The sequence below is a fragment of the Culex pipiens genome, chromosome 2, assembly GCF_016801865.2.
Source record: "Culex pipiens pallens isolate TS chromosome 2, TS_CPP_V2, whole genome shotgun sequence".
NCBI classification, from domain to species: domain Eukaryota; kingdom Metazoa; phylum Arthropoda; class Insecta; order Diptera; family Culicidae; genus Culex; species Culex pipiens.
This window is the reverse complement of record NC_068938.1, coordinates 96757254-96779820: the sequence shown is the minus strand read 5'-3', so window position 1 is coordinate 96779820 and position 22567 is coordinate 96757254. Positions and strand designations below refer to the sequence as shown.

At 37.0% G+C, this 22567-nt stretch overlaps 1 protein-coding gene across 50 annotated transcripts in view; it reads left to right on the top strand.

The window, feature by feature from the left end:
• Positions 1-19967, top strand: part of LOC120416594 (zinc finger protein 420) — a 57747-nt gene extending 37780 nt beyond the window's left edge. For 37 of the 50 annotated variants that reach the window (XM_052708680.1, XM_039578382.2, XM_039578379.2 and 34 more), the window contains 6 exons: positions 61-144; positions 929-1012; positions 1324-1407; positions 2276-2443; positions 6994-7340; positions 12446-19967. In XM_052708680.1, the coding sequence (XP_052564640.1) occupies positions 61-144; positions 929-1012; positions 1324-1407; positions 2276-2443; positions 6994-7340; positions 12446-13143 (1465 nt within the window). In that variant the 3' untranslated portion in view covers positions 13144-19967. The remainder of the gene's footprint in view (positions 1-60; positions 145-928; positions 1013-1323; positions 1408-2275; positions 2444-6993; positions 7341-12445) is intronic. The other 13 variants (XM_039578375.2, XM_039578369.2, XM_039578363.2 and 10 more) reach the window with 10 other exon arrangements.
• Positions 19968-22567: the final 2600 nt, after the last annotated feature.

Genomic DNA, 22567 nt, shown 5'->3' with positions numbered 1-22567 from the left:
CAACCAAAATCGCCGCGCGATTTTCTTCTCTTACTCTTTCTTTTTCCCGTTACCAACCAGATTACACACTGGCGAGACTCCCTACCATTGTACCTACTGCCCGAAGAAGTTCGCTCGCAAAGAACACCTCACGAACCATGTCAGGTGAGAAGACAATTTTACGTTCTCTTACGTGTTGATTGTGTACTATTTCTACTACTGTTGCTAGTGTCCTATTTGCTATAGTCTCCCCCCTTACCTTTAGACGTGGTGGTTGAAACTTTAGAACCTTGGGAGATGTTTCCTCACTTGTTTGAAAAAAGTAAAATTTAGACACTTAAAACATGTAACTTTTATAGAAACCAAATTACAGAAAATTGTCGGTTCAAATTAGTTTGAAAAAGTCCTTAAACGATTTTGGGAACCTTTTACATCTTTAATTTGACTGTAGCATTGGTTTTTTTTTATAATTTAGTTTAACTTCAACTGTGCAAAAAAATATTATTTTTTTTAAAATGGTAATTTTCTACACCCAAACAATGAAAAGTTACAACAAGTGATGTGTAATTTTTTGCCGGCCCTATCTGCAGCTTGGCTGTAAAAGTGTTGTTCATGTAATTTTACAGAACAAATATGTTTTTTTGCACGGTTGATTTAAACACGCAAACGAATTTAGAATGAATGAACAAACACACACACACAAATACCGCCACCACAAATAAAGTTTCCCCTCGCCCTTTCCTTTTAGTTTTAGTAACTTTTTCCTTTTTCCTTTGTAGTAGATGCTGTAAATTGTAATTTGTTACCGTTTATTATGATTATTATTTTTTTGGTTTTTATTTCGTTTTCAACTTTTTCTCGTTTTCTCTCCCCTTTCGACTGCACTACTTTCTCGGAAAAATAAAAAATGCAAAAAAAAACATGTTTAAAAAATACAAAATCTGTACAGATTGCACACCGGAGAAACTCCCTATCAGTGCACGTACTGTGGGAAGAAATTCACCCGAAAAGAGCATTTAACCAATCACATCAGGTGAGGGAAAACGAAAAACCCCAGTTTTTTAGTTTTATTTTTATGTTTTTAGTTTGTTTTATTTCCGTTTTGTTGAAATCTATTCTTTACTTTTTTAGTTTGTTGTGTAAATATTGGTATTGAGTTCGAAAAATTTTAGACTGTATTGTTAAAAAATCGACTAATTGAAAAGATATTCGAGTGCAAATTTGTGGTTCAATTGTTTCCAATCAGAAAGCTTTAAAATTGGTTTATGAGAGAGATATGAGAAGCGCCCGGTTTGCAAATCTTAATTTCGTGTTTTTTCTTTCGTTGCCTGTCCCACTCTCCAGATTGCATACCGGAGAGTCTCCGTACCGGTGTGAGTACTGTAACAAGTCCTTTACCCGCAAAGAACACCTCAAGAATCACATCAGGTGAGAGGAGGGTCCTTTTTCAGTGTAATGAAAACGTCACTTTTTCTTCTCGTTTTCCCCGAATACACTTGCATTGTTCCTAATTTCCCCGATCATACATTCACACCATAAAAACACTGTTGTTCTCTCTTTCTAACATTGAATTAATATCAGTTTGAGTCCTTCGCTATTGCCATTTGTGTCATCATTATCAAAGATTAAATTTGTTCAAAATTAATGATTTTTTTGCATTTCTACACTAAAACATGCAAAATTTTCACCTACACGATTCGAGCATGAGCTTATTCCATGCAGCAAATTTTCACGTGTGTGCGTGCTATTCTCGTTCATGTTTCTCTCTTAAGCGGGATCTCGCTCTCTCTCATTGCATTGCATTGAAACGATGACGTCATTAGGTTTTCATTCCCTCTGTGTGTGTGAGCGCGAGCACGTGCTAACATCATCACTATAAAATCTGTCTCTTCCATCTATTGCTCTCGCGTCATCACGATTCGGTTTCACTACCACAAATACAAAGTTCGATCGCTTTTCTCTTCTCCCTCTCTCTCTCTCTCTCATTCAGTAAAACCACAAATTTGTTACTCGATATCATGGCTTTCGAAATTTGTTTTGCTGTGTTTAATTTACAATACTTTTTAGTGAATATGTTAACCTTTATTGTTTCGTAATCATCCCGCTCTGTACTCCTCACTTGCTTGATTGATTAATTAAAACAAAAACACCCCTCTCTGGTAGCGCGACATTCCAAAATTCTCTCCCGGTTTTTGTTAAGTGCGTGTCTCTTTGGGCGTTAATCAGTAACGATTTCTAACGGAAAATGTCGTTTCCTTCTTTTTCTCGAATCCGTTTCTACTCCCATCAAACACAGGCTGCACACCGGAGATTCGCCGCACAAATGCGAGTACTGCAACAAGACGTTCACGCGCAAGGAGCACCTCAACAACCACATGCGCCAGCACAGCGGGGACAACCCGCACTGCTGCAACGTGTGCAACAAGACGTTTACCAGGAAGGAGCACCTGATTAACCATATGAGGTGAGTGTCCCGGCGAATCGGACAGATCGTTTTAGTCCGTTCTCATAGCATCGCCCCTCGGAAGGCACGTCGTTGCGTAAGCCCGTTATTGGAAACTCTTTTTCTGTTGTCGAGAACGCGATTTTACGAAAAAAAAAGTTTTGAAAATGTTGGTTGTCGTTGATCATGGCTGTTCATCGTCATCCGCGACAGACACGGACGACGAAACAAAGAAAAACACATAAAGTAACTTCTTCAAAAAAATTTTTTCGTAAAATCGCGATAACTCGTGATGTTTATAAGCAAACCTCTTATGTTTATATATTAAATTTTTTGTAATTGTCTGCTCTACAACTTTGTAGAACATTGTTACACTCTAAAAAAAACACCCTGTAAAGTTAGAAAAAAACATGGAATTTTAAAATGAAAATTTTTGTTCTAAATGAAAAAAATTGCCCTTCTGGGTCAATATAGATTTGAAAAGTACATTAAATTTCCCTTACAATGACATGTTCCAAATTGTTTTACAGTCAAGTAACGGAAAATGGGAGAATTAAAAAAAATTAAGTGTTTTTTTCGATGAAAAATACGTTTTTCCGGAATTCTGAGTACGCCATCAAATCGGGCGTCTAATTTTACATAAAAATCCCTTTGACACCAAATTTCTATCTCATCACCATTTCAGGCTGCAAATTATTGAAAAAACACCTCTTTTTTCGCATGTTCAAAAATGGAAGGGGTCGTACCACCTCCCGTCACGAGATATCAAAAAACGGACCTCGGATTCGTGATCAGGGACAAAAGTTACCCCTTAGGACAAAATTTCACGCAAATCGAAGAGGGGTCGGGGCAACTTTTTCCGATTTCGTGTGAGTTGGTAGAGAATTACCCACATTACATTTGAAAATGAAGCAAAAAATTTGTTGACATTTTTGAAGATTTTTTAAATCACTAAAGATAGCGCTTAATGTCACCAAAATCACAAAATAAAATTTGAAAAATAGTTTTTTTTTTGTAAAAATGAAATATAATTGAATTAGTGTTCTGAAAGTCAATTGTAGAGACAAAAAGTGATTTAAAATCAATAAAAATAGTTATGCTTCTTCCATTTTTTTTTGGTGTAGTCCACATCTAAATACCTACTATTTTGACACCAAATTTGTATAAACAATTAAATGGTTAATTGAGTAGAGAATAGCTCACCTGTAGAGTGCGTGACCAAAACATTTTTCAATGATGATCTAGGTTTAAAAAAAAAAAAAAAAATCAAAATCAAAAATCAAATTATTCGCTCTACAGCATTGCCTTGACGTTCTCGATTACGAGATTCCTACTCGAAACTAGGTGTCCGAAGGCTTGACTGTTGAGGCAATTGCAAACCTCTTTTTGCACCTAAGCTTCCATCCACCCCAGGATTTAAACTGACGACCTTTGGATTGTTAGTCCAACTGCCTACCAGCGACTCCACAGAGGCAGGACCCAGGGAGACGACTCCTACACCTGGACTGAGCTAACGGCCTAACCTTTTTAGGTTAGTCCGGGGCCAACATTTACTTCCCCGTCCGATGGAAGGCGTGGTCAGACAAATCTCGTCTCAAAATTTGCCACCGGGACCTTCTGGGATCAAACCCAGGCCGACTGGGTGAGAGGCAACCACGCTTACCCCTACACCACGGTCCCGGCTGGGTTTTTTCAAACAAGTCTGTATTTGATCTGGTTTTGCCGATTTTTCAGGATCCCAAAATCGGTATCTTGACAATAAAAAATCGATCTCAGGGATACCCCTTGTCTTGATCCTTTAGGCAAAAATAAGTAACCGTTAAAATTTTAAAATTGGCACAGTAGCTTATCTTTGACGATTTTCCAAAATTTAATTTTTTTGTCACCCTAATATACAGCTTATTATCCAAAGGGCTCGGAAAAGTTTCACTTCGGATGAGGATGTTGCAAATATTTTTTTGTCGAAAAATCGTTCATTTTTACTGGCATTTTTAGCATGTCCAGGTTTATTTGATGACCGAGCCACGTAGCCCAGTGGTAACGCTTCCGCCTCGTAAGCGGTAGATCGGGGTTCAAATCCCGGCTCGGACCAACACAACTGGTGATCTTTTCCCTTCTGGATTCGATTGCTTAGTAAAGGGAAGGTAGTGTATCGTCACAAACTGGACCTTATCACGACACCTTAGGGAGGCGACCTATGGAATGTTAACAGTAACCTTAACATGTTAACATTAAGTCGAGAATGAAACTGCCACTGAATCCGCTTTGTAAATGCCGGCCCGATACTCTTCAAGGGTGTTCCCCTCAGGAACTGGGAAAGATTTACTTTTTTCCAGGTTTATTCAAAAATCCTTATAAGTTTACTGAACTTTTTATGATTTCGATGATTTTTCGAATGCAAAAATAAAAAAAATTAAATAGCAAGTCATGGTATTACCATTTTAATGAAAAAAGAGTTTTAAAATGCATTTCACACCTATCCAGTTGCAATCATTAGTTTTCAAAATATCTAAGTATTGACGAACTTTTGTTTCAACCGAAAAACATTTTTTTGCCTAACTGTGTAACGGAATTTCATAAAAATTCTAAATATTTGTATTGATCCCAGACATGCTAAATATAATTTTAAACCAGGAAAATGCCTTTCAAATTGTTGTCAGTTCATTAGACTTCTGATCGATTCGGTGTTTTCGGCAAAGTTATAGGTATTGTTGAGTCTGTTTTCACAAAAAAATGCCACTGAGTTTTGATTTTTTTTAAATAAAATGTTTTATTTTTGTAAAAAATATAAATTTTTGTCATACATTTTTTGACTTTAGTTTTGCCTTCCTCACCTCAATGAGGAAAGGCTATAAAATCACTCCAGAAATGAACTTCTTTATTAGACCTCGTAGACCCACCTATCGACTCAGAATCAAATTCTGAAAAAATGTCTGTGCGTGTGTCTGGATGTGAGTCCGTGCACCGAAAAATATGCACACGATTATCTCCGGATTGGCTGAACCGATTTCGACCGTTTTGGTCTCATTCGATCCGTCTTGGGTTCCCACAAGACCCTAGTTAATATTATGAAGTAAACCCGTCATGCTATACATTTTTAAAAAGGTATTTCAAAGACCTTTTCAATGAGCCTAAAACGTTGAAGATCTGACAATCCTATCAAAAGTTATAACCACTTAAGTGTTATTTATACACTTGTTTAGGCCGGGTCTCAGATATTTTGATAAAAATAAGTCTTATTTATGCTCTTTTTTTAGGCTCTGTAGTGTATGTATTAACTTTATAAATGTGAGGAAGGCACCACCCACCTAAAGATGGATCAAGCAACGTTTTTTATGTAAAATTCAAATTGCAATCGAAAAGTTCTTTAGAGATTTTTTGATAAAATGCACCGTTTTCAAAGTTTAATTTTAACCGGAAAATTGTTGGTTTTTTAATAGTGTCCATGATTCTCTATTCCTCAAAATATTTTATTCGATAAGTTACGAAAATTTCCAATACAATTGCTAAAGGAATATTGAAGTTTGGTTGCTAAAATACAGTTAGTTTTTTTGAGTTTCATTTAAACATTCCCATATTTCTAACGCCAATATTGCAACAACTTTTCAATTTTGAAACTTGAAACATTTGTGAAATGTAATGATTCTTTCAAAAACATTTTTTTTTTATTTTGGAGTCAAAACTATCATTTTAAATGAACGTTATATTGACTGTCTGGCCCTTTTGAAATATTAGTCTGATATATAGTATATAGCACGAATTTGACTGTATCAAATACCGGCCCATAGAATAAAAGATTTCCCGCTTCGTTTCCCAAGCGCTAGAAATTTGTAGCTGGACACTTCGCATAGACGCCCTTGCTCCCGTTACCCATTACGAAGGGAATGGAGTAATTGCTTCAACTATTTAAGCGTCACATGTGTTTCAGGGCCTCGTGGCGCGGTGGTTAGCGGCTTCGGCTGCCGATCCCTAAGTTGCTTCTATCGGATGGGGAAGTAAAACGTCGGTCCATTTGCGCAAAAGAGGTTTTGAGTGAATCACCACACATAACCTTCGGACGCCTAGGAATGAGCAGAAACTTGCAACAGAGCCCACAAAAGACCCGGGGTCGTTAAAGTGGATTGCTTTGCTTTTTTTATGTGTTTCAGAACCATTGAAGTTACCTGCTGGAATAGGGATCATAGGGGAACAGCATCTATTTCCAGCGTGTCTCTAATGTTGGCAGGTCAGAACTTTGACATTCAATTAAAGCTAATTAAAAGTGTTTTCAACTGAAACCGAGTGATAAATAGCTCAATAAGAAGTGAGCAAGTAAATTTCTATCAAAAGTTTTGCAAAATTAGTTGTTTAAATAGTGAAATTCACCAAATTGGATGGAGTTAGGAGTGAGTGCTTAACCTGCCAAATATACGAGAATTTCCCCTACATCCATACATAATTTTAGTTAGGGACTTAGGGGACCTAAATGATACAATTTTTTTTCATAACTGCTTCTTACAGTTTTGTAAAAGTACCAAACCGGTGACAACCAAGTACTAATTCGACCTCGCCCTCCTCTTCTTTTTTTCCAGCCGGTCTCATACCGGAGAGCGTCCGTTCCAGTGCGATGAGTGCGGCAAGTCGTTCCCGCTCAAGGGCAACCTGCTGTTCCACCAGCGCAGCCACACCAAGGGCCAACCGATGGAGCGACCGTTCCGGTGCGACATGTGCCCGAAGGACTTCATCTGCAAGGGCCACCTGGTGTCGCACCAGCGGTCCCACACCGGCGAGAAGAACCACCACTGTCCGCAGTGCAGCAAGTCGTACGTCGAGCGGGGCAACATGCTGCGGCACATGAAGAAGACCCACCCGGACGCGGTGATCCCGGTGCTGCCGAAGCTGCCCCACATCAAGGTCGAGCCCAAGTCCGGGGAGTACTGTGAGTGTTGATGCGATTGTTTTTTTTCTTTCTTCTTTTTTTTTTGCTCTGTGGTTGTGTTACAAGCTTATGTTGTTTTGTTTGGTATCGTTTGTTTATTTTTTGGTTGTGGGTTTGTGTTTTGTGCATTGTTTTTGAAAATGTTGATCGACTTAAAGATATCGGAAATCCCGATATCATTTCGCCGATCAATGCTATCAGGTGTTAGTTTGTCAATTGAGAATTTGTCAAGCTAACACCACAGCGTTTGCAGTTTGGTTTGGGTTTGAATGATTTTGTTTTATCATATGTTGCAATAAAGTAGAAACAGAAACTACCAGTATGGCGTTTTAAGATAAAGTGCGTTGAGGTGTTCTTCCAAAATTGTGATAACTACAGATGGGGGAACAGCATCTAATTCTAGGGTGCCTCTAATGTTGCTGTATCAACACTTTGACGTTCAATTACAGCTCATTAAAAGCGTTAAACAAACATACGAGAATTTCCCCTAGATAGAATTTGCATGCTTTTCAAAATATTTATAACTCATAAACCCTAGAAATAAGGTCGCTGAAATTTTTTCCTATGTTAGAAAATACCACAGTCCAACAGAAAAGCTGTTTGCTGTGTCTCAATTCAATCTTTGTGGATTTTCAGGTATATTTCATACCCATGAGAAAGACTGTTTCCAAAGGACGTTATTTTGAACAATAGGGGTTTCGAAACAATTGGGCACAGAAAATTGTTCTTTTTGCACAACCTTTTAAAAAATAGAGGAAATGCTTCCGCCTAATAAGCAGTAGATCGGGGTTCAAATCCCGGCTCAGACAAACATAATTGGTGATCGTTTCCATTCTGAATTCGATTGCTTTGTAAAAGGGACGGTTGTTTATAATCACAAGCTTAACCTTACCACAAAACCTTAGGGAAGGCGTCCTAGATCAGTGGATTTTAAATTGCCGCTGAATCCGCTTTGTAAAAGCCTGCCCCAATACTCTTCAAGGGTGTTCCTCTCAGAGTGACTGGGAAAGATTTAGTGTTTGCCTTCCTCGCTGAGAAAAGGCTATAAAATCACTCGGAAAATGAACGTTTTAATTTGACCCACCTTCATTTATACTTTTCGACTCACAATCAAATTCTGAACAAATGTCTGTACGCGTGTCGGGATGTTGATTAAAAATATGCCCTTGATTTTCTCGGCTTTGGCTGAATGAATTTTGTCCGGATGTGGTCCATTCGGTTCACAGCTTGGTATTAAAAATTGTACAGTTTCATTTAGTCGTTTCAAAATTATGATAAAAAAGGCTAAATAGCGACCACAAAAAAGGGTAATTTTCAACATAACCTCAAATGGCCGGGTAAAATTATCATTTTTCCATGTAAAATTATCATTTAAGCCCAAAATATGACCAAAAATCGATTTGTTGACATTTTGGCTCAATTCTGAGGACAGTTTCAGATTCAGCCGGCAAAGTACATGGAAAAACATATATTTGGACAATTTTCGAATTCCGATAGGGTGATTCTATATGGGTTTCCCTTGAAAATAAGACTTTTTCAAATGAAGATATCTCGAGTTTAAAAAAGCACCTCTGAGATTTTTGCAGCGTTTGTAGTGCTGAATCTCTTCTTTCTAATGCAACCTGGCGCTTAAAATGTGGCTTGTGCCTTTTCGCGATATTTGAGATGCAAATTTTCATCATTTTTTACATTAAAATTGCTGTAACTTTTGACCCTCAAGTCCAAATTGACTTGTCAAAAAATGCAACTTAACCCTGAATTGCCATGTTCTAAAAACAGATTTTTAAAGGTTTGCTCAGATGCTTTCTATAAATTTGGTCGTAGAAGGCGTAGATTACGAGATAAATTTTTTTTGTCTTCTACAAAGTTGCTTGAATTTGCAAGCAAAACAACTTTCTAGAAGACAAAAAAAATCCCAAAAATATTCCTGAAAAGTTAGATTTTCAAAATCACCCTAATCGTGAACCACCCTCATTTTCAACCTAATCAAAAATTTTCGTTCTTTCATTTGTAACAACTCTTCTGAAGAGACCGAAGCTCCAAAACTTAACCATTTTTCGGAAAATCCATTTTCCACTTAATTTTGTGATCTGGACCACTGTGCAATGTAAATATTTTAACCGATTCTTCGGAAAATTAAAAATAAAATATAAAATTTATAATTTCTATAAATAAATAAAACCTAGGTTTTACGATGCACCGCGCGCAAAACCGGGAAAATGACGAAAACGGTAAAAAATAACTTTTTTCACTAAAACTGCAATAACTTTAACCCTCTACAACCCAACCCCGCCTCTAGGCGGGCTTCGATTTAAAAAATCGCCAAAAATCCATTTTTCAACCAATTTTTGATCTTTAAAAAGCATTGGAAAGAAGAACTCTTAAAATTTAAGAAAATTTTAGGGTTGGAAGTTTGACTTGTTTTATGTGACTTTGCCAATGTTTTTAAAAATGTCATTTTTTAGGGGTCAACTTTGGCTGTGTTTTTCACTAACATTTCCTATATTTTAAGTAAAAAGAAGTATGCAGTAATTTTTGTAGTCGCTCTAAGCATTTTTTTTACCACTTAAATGATAATGGTGCCATTTTATAGCAGAAAATGAGAAAAACATGCAAAAAATTGAAAAAGTGACTGTAAAACCATGAAAAAATTAGATAGGCAAAATGTAATGATAGCAGGTGGTAGAATAGGCCAAATACTACCAAAAACAAACATAAACTAAACAAGATAAATGCAAATTAAAATACTAAAAATGAAACAAGAAAAACAAGAGAAGTAAAGTTTTTCGTAGAACAAAAGTTGCTCAAAATGACCTCCTGAACACGGGAAAAATAAAAAAAAATTGAAAAAAAAAAATTTGGGCAGTAGAGGGTTAAAGTTTAAGCGAAATCTGTACTTTTATGGGTATCAAAATTTTCGTAATTGAAAGATAATTTTGCTTGTAAGAACATATTTTTTACATTTTTTTTAAAGTGTGACTTCTTCTTCACATGGTTAAAAAATGCATGCATTCTATGTAAGAAAACTTTTTTCACATTCGGCCGTTTTGTCCTTTCAACGTTTTGTTCGTTCGACCTTTTGGTATTCGACCTTAAGTCTTTCGCTATACTGCATTATTTTTAAATCATTGGGATTAAAATCCAATGCTATTTTGAAACTTTGGAACGGGGAACTGTCTAAGGGAGCGTTCTTTTATTTCTATTTTTGGACCCCTCCTCCTTGGTAACAAAATTTAAATAAAAATGTATGGAGCGTAACACGGCCTTCGACCACCTCCCCCTAACTGCGTTACGTAATAAAAGAACGCTCCCTAAACGACTTTTGTCAGCTATTAACAACCAAATAACATCACAGGTATCAAGACCAACTTCACGTTTTTTAACAAGCGTCATCCATTTGTTTTCAATTCGAAAACTCATGAAAATGTATAATAATAAATAAAGCGATTAGCCCTACTGCGTTGTGTTCATCGCAGGGAGGATTATCAGAACTAATCACTCTTTCCGAGCTAACGGATTGTTATTGCAATAACAGACATTTTATTCTTCGTACAAATATTCGTTATTCTTTTTTGTTATTTTAACAACTAAGGCTGGTACAAATATTTTTAAAAGTTTTTGTCACCCCCCCCCCCCCTTCAAAATTGGCCCGAAAAATCAGGGGGCAAAAAAAATATTTTTACTATAAACTTCAAAATTTCAATGAAAATTCAAGTGCAACCAGCTGAAATCAAATTAAAATACATTCTTCTGCGTTTAAAATCATTTTTAGCATGTTTGGGTTTATTAAAAAATCTTAAGATTTTTTGAAAATTTTCGATGCAAAACCTTTTTTTTCGATACAATTTTTGTTTTTGTCAGATCTTAGATTTTTTGAAAACTAGAGATTGCAAAACAACTGAACTAGTGTAAAATGTATTTTAAAACACTTTTTTCATTTAAATTTGAAGACTATGGCTTGTTATTTAAATTTTAATATTTTTTTTATTTTTTTGCCCCCCCCTTGACCTCGGCCAGGGCCGAGGGACAAAAACTTTTTTTAATATTTGCATCGGCCTAATCCGATCATATCAATACCAGTTAGAGGTATTCTTCCATAACGAAAAATGTTATTCCAAAGTTGTTTTGGCATTCAACCAATAACAAATTTTGGTTTGATAACATAAACTGTTATTAAATTCTTTTGCAAAAATGGATTTTTCTAGAGGATTTCATAACACTTTCTGTTATTTTAACGGAATTTGTTATTAAAACGGCATGAATTCTGTTATTACCGTCTGCCCGGGTTCTCAGAATCTACAGGGAAGGATGGATGGATGGGTGGACATTTATTTTGCTTTGTTATTTGAATCATGCTCTAATACAGCGATTCTCAACGAGGGTACCGAGCCTACTTGATTTACATGGCAGGGGGTACCGGCTTAGATTAGACATTTTAGACTTTTGCATAATTTTAGGAAGGGTTAAATATTTGTGAGAAAAAAATAGTGCGATTCGCTTCTCGTACTTTAGCGTCCTATGCTTCCCAAAATGTTTGGACCTCCTATTGTATGCTTTTCAATGGAATGAGAATGTTTTCATTTTTGTTATTTTCTGTTATCTGAGTGCGGCTTTGCCAGACAAACCCTTAGAAATACTAGCAACCTGCATGCATTAACAATTTTGGAAGATACTCACGCCGGCGCGTTTTAGCTAACCTAGTGTGCTTTTGGATATATACCATATGTAACTAACCCAACTAATCTAACCAAAAACCAAAACCTGAAGTCCAGCTGACCTCCATTGATTCGGTTGAATGTGAATAGATGAACAAAACGAAATGATGGATGATGCGCGCCCTTTTTTTGTCTTCTTCGTGTCGTTGTTTTCTACTTTATTGTGACGGCGCGGCTTGGCCGCCAGGCCGCGATTGTTCTTCGTGTCCCGACTCGCGCACGAAACTAAATGATCGTTTGTTTCTCTTGTTTCTTCCCTTCTTTTTTCTCTCCGTTTCCGTGTATTTTGCATATTTTTGCCCATTTGCGGAACACACACTTTGGATCGATTTGAAAAAATGAAAAAATAAAATGTTATCGGATTGTTTCGAAATGCAAAACAAAACAAAGTAGTAGTAGCTCAGCCGGTGGTGACGTCCCCGGTGCAGGCCACCTCCTCCACGATCACCTCGATCATCTCGAATAGTCATCCATCGCAGCACAACCATCACATTCAACCGAAAATGGAACAGAAATCTCAGATACACCATCTTACGCTTCCCCATCAGCATCAGGCTCACCAGCTGCACCACCACATCTCATCGGGGGCGGCCCCGCCGATGCACCTGCCACCGCCAAACCCCCAACAATTGGCAGCGCTCGCCCTCCATCATCAGGTGGCCCAGCAGCAGCAGCAGCAACAACCACAACAACAATCCTCACCCTCAACGGGCCGAGCACAGCCTTCTCCTCGTACATCACATCAGCCGCAGCAGCAGCAGCCGCTGCCGCTGGCGCAGGTCCAACAGCCGGGGCCCCAGGTGGTCCCCCCGGTGGTGGTGCCGGTCCAGGTGCAGGTCCCCCAGGAAAACCCCCAACAGTCACAGCAGCAGCAGCAGCAGCAGCCGGCCCAGGGCCCAACTGGACCCCTGCCACCACAACACCATACGGTCCCGGTTACTATTATAACCCACGCTGGCACAATTAATCCCCTAACCGTGGCGGACGGACTGCAGAACCGGGCTAGTGCGGCCACCATCGGAACCACCATCCAGATGCACCACCTGACTGCGGCCGCCCAGTCGGACGAGCACTCGGTCGTTTACTGAAGCAACATCCCGGCGGCGGCCACCAAAATCACAGTCTCGGGACGGAAAACGTTGACGCGGCTGTGAGCGGCGGGACAACCTGGCCACCTCCGACGATCACCACCACAGAGAGATGAACGCGCGCGCGCGAGTTTTACAGTACAGATTTGCAATTAGTAGTTTTTAACCATAACAGAGTAGGGCGTCATTACTCGTAACCAGTAATATGTATGCGACAACAAGCAAGTACTAAAACCAGAAAACAAGTATGTAACTATACAATTATATATACAAACACGAGAGAATGTATAACAATAACAAAAAAAGTCACATACACACACAGCGATATCGATATCAAATATCGAACACACAAAAATAACACTAAAACTAAAAGTAATAAAACTGTTGAAACAACCAACACAAAACACAAAAACTAACTGGTAATCTAGTGAAAGAAACCGACAAAACCTATTGACCAGAGCGAGATCCAGAACAAAGCTGGACAGTGTGAACCAACCTACCAACCCAACACTGACTGTTTCCAGCGTTCTTTTTTGTTCGATACGCGACAAACAGCCGAGAGAAAGAGACAGCGAGGTGCGCTCAGACGCGTGTGATAGAATACGGTGAGGGAGACAACCCGCAAACACAAAAAAAACGCAGTGACATACAGACACGGACGCAGATGCAACACAAACCACACACACACTCACACTTAGGTAAAGAAACTATTACAAGATGAACATAGAAATCAATACTTACGCAAATAAGCAAATTGTTGAAATAGGTGAAAATAAACAAATAGTAATCGATTTTACCCCGCAGTTGATAAATGCAAGTTAATCAGAGAGAAAGAGAGCGCGCGCGAACGTAAGCAAGAGGAAGGATGTGAAAATAAGGGAATGCGATAGGAAGGTTGCTGGTCAAAATCTCAGAAAAAATAAAAAAGCACGTTTCGGCACGGAGAGATAGTCACACCAACTGGTGAGGAAGAGAACAATAGCGAGAGAGTTCCACACGAGCCTGAACTGTGAGAAGCGCGCGATGCAACATGCAACAACAACAACAACAACAGCAGAGTTGGGCACCGCTTCGCCGCGGTGCTCGATGCTGAATGAATAGTACAACATTATTAAACAGTAACTATTAATAGTAGAAACAACAAAGAAACAAAAAAAGATGTAACAAATAACTGTTTGGAAACTAAGAGCACCACAAACTTGAGAGCGAGAGAAGTTTTACAGAGCATATTAACAAAAAAAAGAGAGAAAAATCGTGCGTATTTAACATCTAAGCCCATCAAACCTTCATCTTCTACGCCGTTCAAATCACGCCCATTCATGATACAAACACACAAACACTCTGAGAGAAGTATAAAATGTCGCCATATTTGCTGCCGCCATAACGTTGAAAAACACAGACAAATAGACATGGAAAAAAACTTGTCACGAACTAATGCACACACATTCACCTACAACACACCGATTCTTCACACACAAACAAGCATAACAAACAATAGGTAAACAGAACGAGCGCGCATCGACAGCGCAACCCCTGAAATGATGAACCTTTCCATAGCAGCAGCAACAACCCAGCAGATATAAACAGAACAAAACTAAACTACAGAACAACAATTATTTTTCTATGTCTTGTGTGTTTTTTGTAATGTAACAAAGTGAGAGTGGTGAGAGAGTAATGTCACTTCGATAAGGTGAGTAACAAGAAGGAAGATTGGTTGAGTTTTGTCTTGAATATTTTATGATTTTCCGCTGTGCCCTTTGAATGGGGTTTTCTGGCGTGCGTCCTGCTTTTGGTATACGATTCCTACGTCCGTGTTAGGGAAGCTCAATGCTTTTTAGACCAAGGATGTTAGACCAAGCAGGATGTTCACAAGAAGCTTCAAAAGGGCTTTCACACACATACAAACAATCACATTTTCCCACTCACACACACACACATACAGAGAGTCTCTTCAATGAGTTGCGAGCAAAGAGGTGAGCTTTTGTTGATAAAATTGGTAGTTCCAATCAAAAGATCGACAAAAGGTCGCGCCTTGCTCATCTTATTTAACCATAAACTTAACAATAGTTCCATAGCATCTAATAAACAATAGTAACCAGTTTTACCCACACGCAAGCATACTACGCAATAGAATATATAACACAGATGGACTGTTCAAACAGTTCAAACAAGCTACAAACTATACTTATTTAAAACATACAGAAATACAAACACAGATAAAATAGTCAGGAAAGATTCTTCTTCTGATACTAACAAACACACACGCAGAGATCATAATATGTAAATGTAAGCTGAAACAGAGAGTACATAAAATCCACACAAACACATCCTTTGTTGAACGCAGATAGAGAGATGATTGGTCGAAACAACAATATTGTGTACATTAGTACACACACACGAGATGATGTAGTATTTAGCATTTGAAGTTTTTCCGTTCGTTCGTTTGATCATTCGTTTGTCAGAGAAGCATTTTTCCTTTTTCCACAAACACACACCACACGCAGATACAGATATTTAAGAGGTTTTGTTTTTCTTAGTCTCCATATTAAGCACACACAGCAACACAAACCATAAAACAATAACAAACAATAAAAGCAGAGTATATAGAAACCACCGTGTCACAAAATAACACACCACAATACAACACAGCAAAACTACAAGCAGATGCAGAGATAAATAGATTGAAAACATAGAAAAAAAAACCAGAAAAAAATAATACAAAACCAAGCAGTTTACTTCCAACCATATTGTGCGCGTAGCGTTCACATTCAACCCCAAACTCACCCAGCAATAGCAGAATCAAACAGGGAAGGCAGGGCCGGAACGTTCCGAGCTTTGCCTTTTTCTGAAGCAGCAGCAGCAGGACAAAATGGACACTATTTCTTTCAATCAGTCAGATTTTTGAGTTTGAATTCTTTCGTTTCAAGTGCAACTCTTTAGTTTTCAGCGACATCTTCTGGGCGGCCAACGCATATATGTATGGGATTTTAACGGCTTTTATATTCCGCGCGTTTCGGCTTTGGTCCCGCTGTGAGTCGGTGGGTGGGCGTTCTTGTCTTCTTGTCCGAAAATCTCCGGTGATAAGTTTTGGGTTTTAGCAACGAAAGCACCACTAAATTTTGGAGGGCTGGTCCCTGCGGTTTCATGATCTCAAATTAAGTCGTCGACGTCGTCATTTTAGCCATACTTTTAGGTTTGTAATATTTCGCGTGGTTCCGGTCCCAAATTTATCCCTCGAAAATGATAAAATAAAAGCGGGTGTTGATCACCCGTTTTCGCCGCGTTTAAATTTAAGCTTTCATCGAAGCACAAGAACGCCCTCACTGACGATGCGTCAAGCGCCAAGGTTGAAACGGGCCCGAATATGGCCGCAGCGCGACTTTTGAAAGACTTTAATTACTACTTTCTAGTCATTTTAGCAGCTCCTTTATCGCACACTCGAAAAGGGAACCAATTTTACGACGGGCGCGAAAAAATGCGAACAATTTCGTGCCCGAAAGAGATCACCTTTGGAAGAAGAATTTTTATTGCTTTTGATTTCAAACCGGAACAGTTTAAAACAACATATATACAGCAGACAAACCACAACTAACAGCAGCAGAAACAGGAGAAAAAGTAATGTTTTCACCACACTACAATAGCATTTCTTATTGTTTGTTCGAACACAATCTTAGGTTTTCACTCACACACCGTCAGTCACAGAGAAAATTTCTCGTTCAAGGCACCTTTAAAATACAAACGAAACAAAGCAAAAAAAAACGTACCACTTTTAAGCGGAGTTCTTCTCACACACAAACATTTACAAAAAATACACCTGAAATACACACGTGTAGAAAAGTGCGGCGAAAAAAAAGAGAAGATAAAAAAGTTACAAACACACTATTCATTCACGAAACAAAAGCAAGCATTCACTCACATTAAAACAAACACACACATACGCTATCTCTTAAGGTTCAAAATTCATCACCAAATAGGAGAATAATGAAAAGAAAAAAAGAGCAAATTCAGGAAACATAATAACATATAAAAAAGCATAATATTTAACGGCAGTAGAAATATAAATTCTGACAAGTTTGAAAAAATAACAACACACGAAAAAGCAAAACAAAGAGTAACAAAACAGCAACAAAAAAAGCATAACCTTATTGATTTTTAATGTGAATTGTTTTTCTTGTTTTTCCTTTTTCGTTGTTTTTTACGATTAGCCCGTGTAATCAAAACAAAACAGAGCAAGCAAATAGAGAGAGAGCACTTTATTGATTATTAAAGCTAGAGGCAGCAGTACGATGATGAAACAAAAACCACGCAAACAAAACACACACACGCGCACGCGTTCGCGTGCCGGCGGTTTTATTTTAGACAAGAAACAAACAAAAAAGAAGAAAATCGAAACTATTTTGTTGTAAAAGATGTTATAGTAAATGTACATAAGGTGAAAACAGATAAAACAAAATCACACAAAATCATGTGTAAGACAAAAAAAACATGCAAATAAAATAAAAAGTGCAGAGTAGAGAGAAACATAAGAATACTAAAACAAACAAAACCACTTAGCGTTAGAACAGATAACAAAAAAAAAAAACATTTAGAAGAGACAACAAAAAGCAACGTTTAGGTATGTGTCTGAGATATAGCAACATATGCAAAATATACAAAATTAAACAAACACACACAGAAAGAGCGAGAGGATAAATTCACACGGTCGAGCGAGCGCGCGAGCAGCGGAAAAGGACACAACAAAATTCTCACTTTCGGCGAGCTAGAAAAAGGGAAAGCTGGAAAAGTTTTGAAAAAATCGAACGTTTTGAGTTTTAGGAGCGCGATTAAAAAATGAACAAAATTTACAACAAATTACACGCGAGGAGAAGAGAAATAAGGCGAGAGAGATCGGTAAATGATAACAAAAATAAAAGTACCGCAAGTGATAACTAATGAGAGCGTGACACAGGAGAGTTAAAAACACACACACACAGATAAAAGAGGTGAATGCTGTATATACAAAAAAAAGAAGAAATTTTATTTACAATTTTTTCAGAGGAAAAAAAGAAAAGGAAAAAATGTGAAACAAATCGTAATAAGAGGAAGAAAAATAAACAAAAAATCTTTATGACGAATGCAAACAAATCACGTGCAGCTAAGCTGCATTTTATACGAATTTTCTATTGAAGGTTATTTTTAATTTACATTAAATTGACGATCGGAGGTGCAAAAGAGGGAGAACCGAAAAGCAAACTGGAAAAAAGAAGAATGGCGAAAGGAAGGCATATTTTACACGCGACAAACCAGGAGAAATTCAAATTTGTAGGCTCTACCAGATTTTTTCGGTATAAAACCATTTCGTGGCAAATATAGTATGGAAAGCAAAAACAACAAGTGTATTATGAATAAAGGAACAGGAAAATTCGGAATTAGGCGTTCGAAGGAAAATCATGTGTTTAACAAACAAAACAAACAAAAAACATGTAGCGATATATCGTAAGCGCGAGCAGCAAGTTTAGGCAGAACATATAAAATTACGCAGAAGGTTAATGTAAGGGCAAAAATAACGGAAAATTCGAAACTAAAACACATTATTGCGTTCAGCGGACGGTAATGATTTAATGATAACATTTATTTATTACATTTGTAAGGAGATACAAGAAAACTATATAGATTTTCCTTATTTTTAATATTTTGTTTTATTTTTTATACTTTTAGAGTATCGATAACACGCATTATTTTAGGTTTAGCGTCGAAAAAAGTTCATATTATTTATTAAGGAAAGCAAAATCAGAACATAAAGAAGAAAAAAACAACCTACAATATGAACCACAATGTCCTCCATAAACAAAACAATAGTGAAAGCGCGAGTGCGAGTTAGGAAGGTTGCAGAAAATAGTCGATTCCTATTTCACGTTCGAAAACAGTCAAAACAAACGCAAAATCGCACCAACATCCGTACTTATGATGGGAAAAAGGAGTTTTAAGGTTAGAGACAAACGAAACTGTACCAGTTAGTGAACTAGTGCGAATCGGTTCGCTTGATGCCATGTTTTGTGTAAATTAATCGTCCACATTACTACTACTACTGTGTAGAATAAGGAGAAATCGCGCAACCCTTCACACCATTTTTCGAAAATCACGGGTTGTTTGTGCACGAAATGTTTCAAATTACTTCCTAAAAAGCAATTTCCAGCGGTGCAATGAGTCATCCCTGCGTTGAACTTGGCGCAGTAGGCCTGGCCAACTGTCGTTTTTTGGTTCCTTCGAAGTAATTTTTCGACAATTTCTTGCACATACAATCAGAAGAGGTGGGACACTCACAAAAATCCCCATTGACATCGTGGGCCAACATAATTTTGTGAAGGTTTAATAAAAAATAAAACAAAAGTAGGCCGATTTCACACTAGTCCACGCGTGAGTAAGAAATAAAAAAAAAAGCAAAGGAAAAAGCTGTTCGATCTAGGGACCATTACTTTCTGCATCCAAGCAAGCCCCTGGGATGAACAAAACAAAACAGTAAACAATACAACAACAAACAAACAAACAAACACAAACCGACGATAATAATCAATACTGAACTTGTGTATAAAATGTGAACGGCAATGAATCGAAGCATGCTGCGCAAAAACTACACGAGTCCAACCAACCCACATCAACAAACACACACAACAAATAAGAATTACATGATTTCCGATAATTTTACAATCACAGTGAAGCGAAATGATTGAACAACTATTATTTCAGCCTTTTCCTTCTTTTTTCACGCAAACAAACAAAACTAAAAAAAAACAAGCGAATGTGCAGAAAAGTAACAATAAATAAATAAAAAAAAAACAAAAAAATGAAACTAATCGAAAAATCGCAAAGCATAGACCCCCCCCCTTCTCTTTCCCACATCCAAAAGATTTTCATTTGCGTCTAGACAACCTCAAACCCCACGCCCGCGTAAATATTTTGTCTAACTCTTTAGTTTGTAACGCACTCACAATCACAACCAACACACACGGAGCGGTCACACCGCCACACATACGGAAGGCATGTTGGCATGGTTGCGCAAAGTGTGGTGAGAAAAAACAAAACAAGAAAAAATCGAAAGTGTAAGAATGGTTTGAAGAAAGGAAAAGAAAAATAAAGGTTTAAAAATCTTACACACACAAAGTACACAAAACGTTTCGACAACGGAAGGAATCCCCCAACCTTTTCTCTTAGTTTTTAGCGTTTTGTTTATTGTAAAACAAAAAGTACAGCCAGTATAATGTATCCTTAATGTTTCAAACTATAAATTATATTATCAAAATTAATAAATGTTTTGAATATAAAGTAGTTTCAAAAAAAAAAAAAAAAAACTGCGGTGTTTCCTTGTATAGAAGCTGAAAGAAATTACATTCCTTTACCAAGTTTTGGTCAAATGATCAATTCCCAATTAATATTTTTTTTAGAAGTCGGCCAATTTTTCTGGGTTTCATCTACCATCTACCATGATCATCCACACAGTAAAAAAATGTGTAAATTTGGAAGCTGTAATTTTGGAAGGTTGAATATTACCTCTTTTATGATTTTACCTCAATTTAGACTGAAAAAGTGACATTACACCTTTCTAGATGTAAAATTACACATTTTCAGAGGTAAAATTACACCTTTTTTCTGACATAAAAGATGTACCTCTTCCCAGATGACCATGATTTTTTTTCTGTGTACCTTTTGGATTATTTATAGAAAGATTCTGTTAAAAATCAGTAAATTTAACAAAACAAAAATATTTAAATTCAACCAACACATTCCTATACAGTTTAAAATTACGGTGACAATCCGTACATATTTAGAGTTCCTAACTGCGTTACGAAATCAAAGAACACTTCCCGAACAGACGGTAATAACTAAATTCATGCCATTTCAATAACAAAGACTGTTAAAATAATTCTTTCTGTAAGTTTTTTGAAAACTTTTTCTTACTCTTGTCTATTCCATAGTTATAAGTAATAATTTTTCGATTGAATTACGATGTAAAACACAGCTGAAAGGAACACCAAAACTCTGTTGCGTACCTAAATGAACTCATTGTAACTTGATTATTCACAAATAAAACCGAATTGAATTGAATTGACTGTTAAAATAACAGAAAGTGTTATGGAATATTCTTCAAAAATCCATTTTTGCATAAGAGTTCAATAACAGTTTATGTTATCATAACAAAGTTTGTTATTGGTCTGATATTGATTGAAAGCCAGAACAACTTTGGAATAACATTTTTTGTTATGGAAGAATACCTCCAACTGTTATTAGGATGATCGGATTAGTTGTTAAAATAACAAAAAATAATAACAAAGATTTGTTCGAAGAATAACGTAAAATGTTATTAGTCTGTTATTATAATAACAATCCAATAACAAAAAAATCATAACGGCGAATAACAAATCTTGTTATAAATAACATAGAATGTTATTGGCCTAGTATTTTCAAATATCAAAAAATGTTATTCCCAAGTTATTTCCGTCTGCTTGGGTTCCTTTCCTGGCATATCTTATCAGCACGGACGTGAACCTGTAACGGTAGTTTTATCCTTTAATGGATAACAGAATATCTGAAAGCTTGTGTGTTCTCTTGTGTCTATACTGAGCATACGAGAATTCTGAGCACGTGGTATAGAGATGCGAGCTGCTTGCTAACCTTGCTAACCCAGCACGTTTATGGTTTTGAAAAGGCCGTTTTTTCTAGATTACTGCTTTTTTCTCCTTTTAATGTTTTTTTAGGATAATTAACTTTTAATGTTATCTAAGTATCATGATAGCCATATCATAGCAAAATTTGTTTTCTTATATCATTTGTCCAAGCAAATACTATATCATTTATACCGGAAGGTTTGTATTCTATTATTTTTAGAGGCAAACCATACGACTTTATAAACTATTTATGATTTCGCAAGTTAAAAGAAAAATATCTTTTTGCAATTCCGTCGTTAAACTACTTACTTTTCCTGTCATTCTTGAACGACGAAATAGCCTACTTTTCTGTACCTAAAATAACAGAATCGAATAGCAAAACTTTTCAAAATAAATGCTGAAACGTTCTACTTTTCAGCACTGAAATGGGTGCTGAAAAGTTGAACTTTTCAGCACTTGTTTTGAAAAGTAACACTTTTCAGCATTTTTTTTTTATTTAAACGATTTATTGACAAAATACATGAAAATTTGACTTAAAATTGCACTTAATGGATGTTTTTCGGAATTGCAAAAAATGTTGTATGGAACTCGTTGCAAAACTTGATTTTTTCAGCACTCTTCGTATTTATCCAACTCGGTGAACCTCGTTGGATAAATGTACGACTCGTGCTGAAAAAAATCCTCTTTTTGCAACTTGTTGCATAAATTACTATTTTGGTTTTCATCAGCGTCTTTAGACACATAGTGCACCCCTTTAAATAATAAATTGCTGGCCTTTTTTC